Source organism: Ceratosolen solmsi, unplaced genomic scaffold (assembly GCF_000503995.2).
Source record: "Ceratosolen solmsi marchali unplaced genomic scaffold, CerSol_1.0 scaffold6, whole genome shotgun sequence".
In the NCBI taxonomy this organism is placed as follows: domain Eukaryota; kingdom Metazoa; phylum Arthropoda; class Insecta; order Hymenoptera; family Agaonidae; genus Ceratosolen; species Ceratosolen solmsi.
The window spans coordinates 3,454,904-3,467,369 of record NW_011948414.1 but is presented as its reverse complement, the minus strand read 5'-3'; the positions used below and the strand labels follow the sequence as shown (position 1 = coordinate 3,467,369).

At 33.2% G+C, this 12,466-nt stretch overlaps 1 protein-coding gene across 1 annotated transcript in view; it reads left to right on the top strand.

The window, feature by feature from the left end:
• Positions 1–10,930, top strand: part of LOC105367846 (Checkpoint suppressor 1-like) — a 12,893-nt gene extending 1,963 nt beyond the window's left edge. Inside the window, exons 2-6 of the mRNA XM_011506667.1 lie at positions 6,245–6,705; positions 7,172–7,707; positions 9,068–9,371; positions 9,710–9,812; positions 10,294–10,930. Coding sequence (XP_011504969.1) covers positions 6,279–6,705; positions 7,172–7,707; positions 9,068–9,371; positions 9,710–9,812; positions 10,294–10,639 — 1,716 coding nt within the window. The 5' untranslated portion in view covers positions 6,245–6,278 and the 3' untranslated portion in view covers positions 10,640–10,930. The remainder of the gene's footprint in view (positions 1–6,244; positions 6,706–7,171; positions 7,708–9,067; positions 9,372–9,709; positions 9,813–10,293) is intronic.
• The last annotated feature ends 1,536 nt before the right edge of the window (positions 10,931–12,466 follow it).

Here is a 12,466-nt window from a genome sequence, read left to right as displayed (position 1 = left end):
ATCGGATTTGTGTTGTGGCGCGGACTGCGGAGAAAATGGTTAAGGGAACGGTAGTTAGGTAATAATCAGAGCTGAAAAAAGTGCATGGGACGAAGGTGTGGCCGAAGATGTCGATGGATGCTTGGCCTTGAATCCAGGGCAGTCGAGATGGAGGAAGGTGGAACGGATCCGAAGGCGGTTGGGCCCTCGGCGATGTTAATAAATCGTCTTTCGCTCGATGCACCGCGCGTACCTCCGTTACACAGCCGACGCCATTTTGTCACGCACGGAGAGGGGGTCAGATAAACAAGCGGACGCCTGTCGAAATAACGTTGGGGCATGCGCCAGCAATAACGCGACGTAATAAAAACAATGCATTTCATTGCGATTATTAACTGCCTCCGGGGGGTATTACTCTTTTCGCTTGAATTTTCCGAGTCGTTTGTGCTCCGTGGCATTGAAGTTTCGAGTTGAAATCCCATGTGCATGCGGTTTTCGCTTCGCCATGTGCCTGCGATCGAGACTCTCCTACATATGCTACTCTGGCTCGTCTATTTACATGTATCGAATTATCGTTGCATCGCAATGCTTTTTATAATACATGCCGACCAAATCAAGGATAATAGATGATAGATGAGTAGTTAACGCGAGATCTTAGTGGCTCGCAGCATTTATGTGTTTGCGTAGAGCGATAAGATGAGTTTTGTTGGCCGATTATTGTAATTTGTTTTTTTTTTCATCTTTTTTTTTCTTTTTTTTTCTTCTTTCTTGTAATACGAAGTTGAAAACCTACGATTAAGAGGCTTATTTTCCTTACATCGTAAAAAGTATGTCCGCCGTCTTTTATGTCGCTTAAATTTATCATATTGAGTGATGAAAGAATATTATTGCATTATCGAGGCTTAGAACGACTGTCCTGATCGGATTTGAATAACATATGATAATTCCTCTCGATTCTTAACGCTAATGAATTTAAAACGCCCAAAGTGAAGAGAGCGTCTACGTATTAATTAAACTATTTTTCTAACTGTACTCGAGTGGGGTTGGTGGTGGCGGCGGTGGTGGGGCGAGCGACACAGGGGGCGGGGGGGGGGCAAAGAGAGAGAAAGAGCTTAAAATACCGTAAATGCGCGTCGGGAATTATGTTGAGAAGAGCTGGAGAAAAAAAATGGCCGGCCTGGACAGATACAGTTTTTTGACATTTACAGATTTCTATATAAGAATGCAGTTTTTGTTCAATTGCTCAAGGCCTATATTACAAATACAAATAATTTATCAGTATTATTTGGTAAATAAATAATGTAAAATATCAATGAACCCGAGACCCGATTAACGCGCAAATAATGACAAATCGACGGTCTTTAGTTAAAAAAAACTATTTTATTATTTAATTTTTTTAATTCGTTTAACTTCTAAGCATAATAAGCATTTTATAATAATATTTAGTAATAATATCTTTCGAAATTTCATTTCAATGTGTTTGTGTGAGCAAACATTTCACTCTATTGGTATATTTCCACTTCAACATTTATCCACCATTATTTTCATGTTTAATTTGTAAAATTAATAAAATTAATAAAAGGAATTCATAAAGTGCAATAATTTTTCGATTGATGCACGAAAGCAGCGTTTAAAAGTGTAAAATAAAGCCAGTGAATAAGCGTGCGACTTTCAAAAGTAAATTGCACGTCGCATTTCTACCTTTCAAATAAACGCTCTAAGCTAATTAACAATTGTTCACGAAAGCGAAGCTTGATAGGATCGAAAAATCTTAAATTTGGAGGGGGTGGAGACGTTTAATTAGCATTAAATAAGAACGAAAGTTGGTAAATAAATGTAGGAGTAAAAATAATTAATTATTCCTGCGAATCGTATATTTTTTCATGTAACTATTTTATCGGTCAATTTTTTACTTTCCTCTTTGTATTTCCTTTTTTTTTTTTTTTTTTAAGCCACACTGACCATTATTAGTGCAGTATAAGAAAAAACACGGTTAGGTGAGATCGTTAAATAAAAAAAAAAAAAAATCTGCCACCAATTGTTAAATTAACACGCATACTGAGTATTATTACGTATATCGCGACTGATTGGCATTATTTTGGTAAGATTGTGTTTGTAGTGTCTTCTTTATTTAAAGTGCGTTTATAAAAACTTAAGCGTTTATAAATAACCTAAGCTTTCACTTTCTTATTCTTCTCGAAATAACGCGTATTAAATACAAGCATCTTATTGGCATTTAAGAAAGAAAAAAAAGAAAAGAAAAAAAAAATTCTTTGATTAGCATCTCATATTTCTCGTGCTGAAAATACCGATTATAACGAAGGCGAATGCTTGCAAAGCTCGAGTATCAATTTATTAATTTCGCAAATTACCGACTGGGATCCCATCATTATCGACCATTGACCAGGTAACGTCCGTTCAATTTTGAAAATGTAAATAAATAATCACCTTATCGCGAACGATCGATTAACGTGTGCGCAAAATTTCCTAATATTGGGGCATAAAGTGATAACGATCGATTGTAAAGAAAAGTGCATCTGCTTTATGAAATCGAAGAGCGATGAAAATTGTTGATTACCCGTCCATATTCATTGTCTCTCTAAATGTCCGCGTCATGTTATCGATAATTTATATAACACAGCAGGGTAGGGTGGGGGAGGGGGAATGTTTTGCCTGCACAAGTTTTCAGTGATAGCGGCATTGGTCTCGTTCCCTATACTTTCACGCGACAATGATACTTTTTCTTAAGAATGCACATGGAACACGACCAAACCCCTTCTCTCCTCCCCTCCCCTCCCCCTCCATCACTCTCCGTCCCGCTAAAGGCCGTCAAACGCCATTACTTATCTGTATTTTCCTTTTTACCGATTAGCGCGCGTTGTATCGTTCATCCCTATCTATGACTTGTTCTTCCATGTTTACAGTTTGGTAATTCTATTTTCTTTTCCCATTTACACACAATGAAATTTCGTCCCTCGAAGCGACAGTGAGTGTGCAGTAGTATTACGTCTTAGTGGCGATGTGGCAAACGTTTGAGGAGCGGGGGGGTGTGGGGTGTGACGAAGGAGATTATGATGCATTCCCAATAGTAAATAAGTTGTGCGAACGTCAACGTGTACAAATATTTATACAGAGTATGCATCACCGCCGACTTTGCATCGATACGCGCACAAACGCTCATTGCAAATCGTTCCAATGCAATTTTATTTATCGGCCTATTATTTCCAAAGGCAAACACTATCAATGAATTTTTAAATAAAAGCTAATGCAACAAAACACATTCGTATTCAATGCTTATGAATTGGCGTACAACTAAGTTGCGATATTGTGAAAAACGTCCTGACTGCTTGGGAGAATAAATTTCCTCCGCAACTGGACAAAAGGGCGACGGAGGGCAGAGAGTAAAGCGTACGCGTTTCAACATCGAGCCTTGAACTTTGTTATCCTTGTAATTCATAAAATCTCCGGCACGCGCCGTAGAGCAAGACTGCAACAAATGCAAAGTACTGGAGTCGATGTATATCTTATTGGGGACGCAGCCTTAAGAATGCCGTGGCGGTGGTGTTACATGTTGCCAGGGAAACGCGTTGCCTGGCAACAGCATCTCGTCGTAGTTGGCGCTTTATGGCTGACGACGACGACGACGACGTCCAAGAGGTCGGCGAGGAGAAGGACGGAGAAGCCGCGTAATAACGCTGGCAAGTTTTAGTTGTTCGCGGGACTCGAGGCTCGTCGTTAGGCTCGTTGTTGGTCTCGTTGTTGCTTAATCGCGTTGTTGACCTTAGAGCCGTACGATTCGGCGGGAAATGAAAAAAATGTTTATCGCGCATTAGTTTGCGATGCATACATGTGAGTTATGTGGGGATGTCGCTTGTAATATGTGCGTACGCGTGTTTTTATAGAACGAGAGAAAGTTTAGAAGCCCAGCGATTTGTACGCGAAAAAGTGTCGCGAGTTGTATTGGCATTTTAACGTAAATTCAAGTACAGTTGTGCTGCTATTGTTTTCGCAATGTAAATAAATATATAAATCATTATACGTTTTATGTTGCCGTGTCGTAAGAATTTAACGATATTTACTTACTTTCGACTCGACGCATCCCAGTCGCTCTAATAGAATTTTATAGTATCGTTGAGTATTCTGTAGACAACTTTTTTGCAGGTTATGTAAATAAACGTTTGGTAAAGTGGAGCAAGAGCAAAACAATTTACTACTTGAACGTCGAAGTCTCGATAATCCTTTATAATTGAAATTCCTATGCAAATTTTCGACAAATGTGTGCTTGCATGTTTTTTTATCTTGAACGATTATTGTTATTTGAATATAATATAATATATTGTGATTATATAAAAAAATAAAAAATAAATAAAAAAATGAAAAAAAAGCTTAACCACAATTGTTAAATTAGAAGCTCGTGAATAATCGAAACTGTCCTTATATAAGTTTATCGCCGGATAAATCACTGGTATTAGACGGTGAAATAAAAATTTCTCGTTTTACGCCATATTTTTCCTAAATTGGGCTACACTGTATTTTATTCTGATCAAACGACGCGCATACGCGATAGTTTTGAAAATTTTCAATTCGGCAATTCAGCCTCGTTTTAACATTACAAATTTGAAAATCTTGTTCATGTAGAATTCGAAAATCGTTTCTAAAAATTACTCCAGTTTGCCGCCGATTTCGTTAATTCCATAAATAATGTCGTTTGACGACAAATAAAATAAGACATTATAGTTACATGACAAAATCGAGACGTATTCGTGTTCCAAAAGATTTTCAATACAGTAAACTGAGTATGTAAAATTAAGTAGATACATTAAAAAAAAAAAAATAAATAAATAAATAATACAACGGATTATTAACATTTCAAAATAAAAAGAATTATATGAAATTCATGTGAATAAACATTGACTTCATTCTCGTATGTATAAGCAAATATTTTTAAAAGTGGCATAACGAATGCCTATCGCTTGTTTAATCAAACAAAAATTAAAAAAATCCTACTATTAAATAAAAGATAAAATCATCGGTTGCACAATAATTTCGGATTTATCACGGACATATGTAGAAGACAACGGAAAAGAAAAGAAAATAGAAATAATAATAATAATAGTAGTAATAATAATAATAATAATAATAATAATATAAATAATAATAATAATAATAATAATAATAATAATAATAATAATAAAGGCTCAAGAGCGTATCATTTATAATAAATGGTGAAAATGTTATTGGCGTTCCTTGCCTTTCACAGCGTTGAAAACACGTCGACGAACTCAAACTATTTTCGGAAAGGGATCACCGCGAGTTCCTTCCTTTTTATTTTCGCGGTAGCCACAAAGATAGGGAACGTTGAAATTAGACTCGCGGATGAGTCGCGCTGGAAAATATATATCAACTATCTTGCATTGATTCTTTTTTTCGTGACGCTTAATTCTGCGCCTAAGGATCTTCCTAAGCGTTAATTTAATTACTCTCTAGGCTTTTTGGAGAAATTTTCGAGATAAACATAGCGAAGCTTAACTGTAGCTATAAATACTTTGTTTTATATTATTTATTGAAATAAAAAGAAAACAAAACAAGAATTATATAATTTATAGATGGTTTTATAAATAAGTGTTTCACATTTTTACTTTCTGCGCATAGTATTTCTATTATTCTAACGGTTGCATATTTCAATAATCGCGCATAAATTCAGAAGCGAAATATAAAATCTTTCAAGTTTTTGATATCGTAATTTTATTAGATATTTTAACATTGAAATTGAAATATTCTTTTATCAACAAAGGACGTGTTCATAAACATACATTATCACTCCAATAAAATTAATACTCTAATAATAATACTAATAATATTATTATTATTATTGTCGTCGTCGTCGTCGTCGACGTCGTCGTCATCGTTGTTGTTGTTATTATTATTGTTGTTGTTGTTGTTGTTGTTGTTGTTGTTGTTGTTGTTGTTGTTGTTGTTGATATTCTTAACGTTACTAGCCTGAAAGCTGCAGATTTTGTAAATACTCTACCGCATTACAGAATCGAGATATTTTTCCACTCTGATTTAGGTAAAAGCTTCCATTGAACGATCGTTTCGTCGAAAGAATCAAGTTGCTATTTTCGCCTTTTTAGCAAATACTAAAAAGTCGGTTTTTGCCGAGCGAATGTAATTGCAAGTCATGTGACTCTCTTAACAAAGTAGAGAAATCGTCTAGGAAAAAGGCGCGAGATTAGAGGATTATAAGAGTTGCTGGACTTTTCAGTGACTGGAGCATCGATACCGGCGATTCGGAGAACATGGCACCCGACAGGCCGGACCCATCCGAAGTGGAAGCCGGAGGTCCGATCGTGACGCGCGTGTTCGGCTTCTGCGACGCGTATAATATCAAGGAGGGTGACAACGCGAGCAGCCATCATGAACATTACATCGAGGACACGACCCTCACCGCGGACGAGGTTGTCATCGAAGAGGAGGAGGAGGAGGTGCCGATGATCAAGCCCGAGCCCTGCGACGATAAGAGCAGCAACCACTCGGACGACGACCTCACCAGCCTCAGCTGGCTGCACCAGCAGAACCTTCTCAAGGGTCTCGAGATCACCGAGCATCCCGTCAAGGTCATCAAGGACGAGAATGTGCTGAATAACAACGTGGTATGCGAGGACAGTCTCGACATTTCCGAAAACACGAATTCGGTGTCTAGTCTCGATGAGAGCTACTCCCCAGGTAATCGACTTCTTTAATTACTACAGCTCACCCGCTCTTCCTTCAATTCACCAGAATTGCTATATTTATTAATTATTTTAATCGTCTGTGCTCAAGGCCGGATGGTCATTGTGTGTGTGTGTGTGTTTTTTTTTTTTTTTTTAACAAAATATACATAAATTATGATTTGAGAAGGTAAAGAACGCAGCAGCTTGCAAATAATTAATTATATTATATTTCGCAATTTAATATGCTATATTGAAGTATATATTTGACTACATATACAAATATTTTATCATATAACGAGTATTACCTAATTAATAATAATAATAATAATAATAAAGACAAAAAAATTACTCTATACAATCAGGTGTGTAAACTTTTGGATAAATTTCAATTTAAAGCCGATTATTCTTATTATCAATAAGTTGTGCGTGATTTGTAAATTTCGAGTGCATGTGCAATTAATCAATTTTGTTTGTAATAGAAAGCAATGGAAAAAATAGCTTAGGCCCAACGCCGGTGCTACACTATCATGACCTCGTAATCAATGGTAAATCTCTATCCAAGAATACGCAAGATAATATCAAATTTCCAAACAATACAGCACAAAGTAATCAAATCAAATATAACAACAACAACAACAACAACAACAATAACAACAATAATAATAATAATAACAACAACAACAACAACAACAGCAGCAGCAGCAACAATAATAATAATAACAACAGCAACAATAGCGCCAACTTCAATCTACCAGTTCCGAACCGCAACAAGCATCCAACTCACATACCCTACGATCCATATCTGCACAAAAACAGTAAGCCACCGTACTCGTTCTCTTGCTTGATATTTATGGCGATCGAGGACAGTCCGGTTAAAGCCTTGCCGGTCAAGGAGGTGTACGCCTGGATACTCGAGCATTTCCCGTACTTTAGGAACGCACCTACCGGATGGAAGAACTCCGTCAGACACAACCTCAGCCTGAACAAATGCTTTCGCAAGGTCGAGAAGTCGCCAGTGAGTTATTCTGAAGATGCGATGTTATTTATTTAATTTGAGGACTTCTCTCTCTCTCTCTCTCTCTCTCTCTCTCTCTATCTCTCACTCTTTTTAAAAATCTTTTTAAACAAACTCAGATATGGAGTTATCTACTTCGTATCCTATGTTTAATTTGCATATAACGATACATGTATCTTTCATTGTATAATTAATTGAACCTATAATTTTTTTTTGCTTGTTTTTTGTTTGTTTTTTTTTTAAGACTTGGCAATTGAAAAAATTGCAATTTGTTACTCTTCTTTTGCACACTTTTAGTGATTTGAACGAAACTATTTATATTATTGAAAGGAATAAAAACTTGTTCGATATAAGTATTATTGCATTCTTTAAATGACAATCATTTATAAATATGAAATTAATGTGTAATAAATTTCAAAAACAACATGGTAACTTTTTCTAAAATTTGTTGATAATTGTAACTACTAAATATTTGAATAAACTGAAAGTATACTAATACATTCATTCTTATTGTTCATTATTGTTAGTACTACTATTTACTATAGTACTATTAGTTATTATAATAATTATTATTATTATTCTGATGATTATGACCAAACATTATAATTTTAAATATTTTATAATGTTGTACTGTTTTGTACAAATAACACTTCAAGAGTATTATGATTTTAAACTTATAGTTACTTAGTTTCTCTACGGTATTATTACAGTGAATTACTAAATCATTTTTACAATGTTATTTATCATTTATAATATTTTATTTATTATATGTATTATAATATTACAATAATGCAAATTATAATTCTTTGATTTCGTTATTGTCAAATATACTATTTATATAGCATCGATTGTACTACGTGAAAGTAAAGCGGCAACAAATTATTTGAAATGAAATTGTATTGAATATTTTCTTTCAATGATCTATTACATGTATATGTATACATTTAGCAATAGAGAGAGAGAGAGAGAGAGAGAGAGAGAGAGAGAAAATGTATATTTCTTATACGTAAATATATTATTATATAATCAGAGAAAGACTCGAGTATATATTATATGGATAAACTATAGTTTATAATCGTTAATATTTTATGAAAACATTGATTAAATTAAATCTCCCGAATTTATGGTGGAATATAACGATAAAAAATTATTGAGGAAAGTTTTTATTTTACGTGACGTTCATTTGCATTTAATGTATCTAATGAATTATAATTCGTATACGTGTGTTATTGATAAACAAAATAGTTTAGATTAAAAATGAATGATTGTCGGTAAAGTAGAAGCCGGTCGGTAACATGCGTTTGAAAAGAAGTAGTCGATTATTTAAAAATTCATACATCATTGCTTTATTAATTTTCAGAATTTGGGTAAAGGCTCGTTATGGATGGTAGACGCCCAGTACCGGCCGAATTTAATACAAGCCCTATCACGCTCGCCCTTTCCTCCACCTACGGCCACAAACATTTCGACGCCAGAGAAAATAGCACGAAAAGTTGTAAATAATCGACTTCCTGATCCCGTACTCTTTCCTTATTTATCCAGAAGGCTTGCTTCAAGTAATATCGGTGAAAACTCCGAAGCCGAATTCGACAGCGACGTAGACGCAGCAGCTGCTGCAATGCTGTCATTCAAGCATGGACCTATTATTCTCAATCACAACAAAGGTAAAGAAATTTAAAACTTTCGCTAATTGAAAACAGCATTGAAGTTCAGTTTTGATTAACAAAAACAGATTTCAATCAATTTGAAAACTATACTTGCCGATAATTAATATTGGAAATTAAATAAATGTCATATATAATAAAAGACGAGATACATAATTTAAAAATAACGAGATTTTTTATTATTATCCTATAAGTCGATGAATTATTAAATCGTATAAATGTAATTTTCCTCAATTCAATATTGTTTTATAGAAAATTATCATTGATAATTCATAGTTATAATTATTTATTTTATTTTATTCTTTTACGTAAATTTATGAACATTTTTTATATTTTAGATCGCAAAAAGAAACAACAAAATGATAAGATGGTTCCAGTCATAACTAGGAGTTCTACCGAAGATCATACTTATAGTTTAATTACGTCAGTACGGCTAGAAAGGTGTGTATAATGAAATTATTAATGTTATAATGAAATAATTTCCTACCATATGAATTTATTTTGAGATCATTTTTAAGGATTCAGTTACAACTTTATCTGACCATTATATTGCATAATATTATTCATTATTGAAATGTTTAAATGTTTCGTTATAAATAAATCATTACTAGAATACATTATTTTTTGTAGTTGTTTGTAATTTGTAAAAGAAATTGTTTACTAACTACACTGATGTGTATAGAAAATGGTGTGTGACGAAAATAAATTTCATCGCGTTTGTAATGTCATTCTCTAATAATCGTATAATCTTGTTTTGTTTTAATTTTTTTTTTTATATCTTATACTTTTATTATTCATATAATAAAGTTTCTCATAGTGGAATCGATGAAATTGTTTATCAATTAAAGTATAGCTATAATCTAAATGTAAAAGAAAAAATTGATTGGTCTACTTGATTCAATATGTATTATCTTGATAGTAGGCGATTTGAAAACTGTGAGATCGCGATGACGGATGTCGATGAGCAACGGAAAATAGCAGAAGGTGCAGACGCCCTACTGAATCTTGCGGGAGTGACAACAACGCAACTTCGAGATCCTCTAATCCCGGACGAAGTCGCGGAGGAAGAGGACGAAGATAGTTTCTTTGGCAGTAACAAGAACACTCGGCCTTACATACCTGGCAGCGATCCATTGGAGATTAGTCCGACGACGAAGCGCCGATCCTCCGTATCATCCGCTGGCGGTGGACCCAACAAGCGACGCAAACGTCCTTGGCGAGATACGTGGAACGAGAATAGCAGGTATCTCAAGCAAGTACGAGGCTAAGTTACCGACGGAAGGTGTCAATAAAAAATTTAGCTCATGTTTAAGCATACCAAAGTCCAAGATACTAATCGGAGGCCTCCCAAATAATATGAGCGAGCGGCCGTAATTGGGAGTTACGTTGGAAAAGATGGAGAAATTCATTTCGTTAAGACTTATTATGTTAAGTCTGTAAACAGACGCAATTTTATTGCTAAAATATATGAGATATGATATTTTAGGTATAACCAACAAAATAGTACCTTAGGTATTCTATTTAATCGTCCACGTAAGGTGTATGATATTAGTATGAAATTAATAACAAATGGTTAACATTCGATCATAATAATTGAATTATTAAGCGATAATGATCATATCTGTATATCATCTCGTACTTTAACAAGATCATAATAATCACCTTTAAATTATTTTCTTCTCATATTCAGATAGTGATGTAATCGGCATTTTCTATTCATTTATCAGGAATATTCGAGTTCATTTTTATCTTAAAATATATTAAAAGTTTTAAATAAAATTTGATAGACCATCGTAACGTAGTAGTGTTACACGCGTTTGTTTAAGACGACGTATACACAGAGTTATTAGAAAATTTAAGATAAAAATCAATTTTAATGCATAGCGTTCTTGTAAAAATAATAGTTATGAAGTTTCTATCAATTTAATTTACTTACCAAATAGGGCACAGCATTGAACGTACTTCGCAAAAGAACAAGTGAATAATATTCTTATATATACTTTTTAGCAAACTCCATTAAATATAATGCTTTCAAATTTTGAAATCGTGAGTAAAAGTATATTTTTACATAAATATATAAGATTTCCTAAGATATTATTTATGTAGTATATGCAATTTGATGTAAATATAACGACTTATCTACTTTTTTTGAGATTCAGAGTATATAAAATGTTGATATTTCCATGAAGCCTGTAATTATTATTTAAGTAATCTGAGAAAGAAAAAATATTAATCTTATTCTCGATATCAAAACAATGCAACATATTTGATGGACCTTTGTGCGCGTATGTATATATATATCTATGTCAAATATTGCTTAGAGTTTGAAACTCTTGTAATGCCAAAATTAATTCAATTGCAGTAAATGTCAAGCAATAATAGAAAAGAAAACAGAGATGATGAAAATCTTTAAATTCATATGTGAATAGCAAAAGTAAGAGAATATATATATATATATATATATATATATATTGAAAATGGACTATATTAAGCAGTTACAAAGATGATAATTAAAGAAAACAAAGTTAACGATAACACGAAGCAAAGAAAAAGTAATATGGGGAGTATAGAGAGACCTTTAGCAAAATGTTGCAAGCAATCATATATAGAATTTTGATTCATATAGAGTTTAAATAACAATAACAGACTTTATTAGACTTTTTCTTGTAGATATTGTATAGAGATAAAAAAAAAATAAAACCTGATAATTATTCATTAGAAAAGTTTATAATATATTTGAAAAAAGATTATATACATATTATATATATTATATACATATATATAAAAGTTCATAACACACACGTACATATATATCGAATGCATTAATGAGAGGAAAACGCGAATGCTGAGCATGTCTCATCAGTAAATTTATTTATTTTACTTATAATTAATTGAATTTTTATTTACTGTTTTCATATTAAGAATTATAAAATATATAAAAAAAGGAAATGTATATAAATATATAAATATATAATTTATTATTGTATGTAATAAATTATAAAGTAAATAGTTCATTGCCAATGACAAATGGATTATTTGGTTAAGTTACGTTAAAGTAGAATAGTGCACGATTCATTTTTGAGAAAATTTAACTC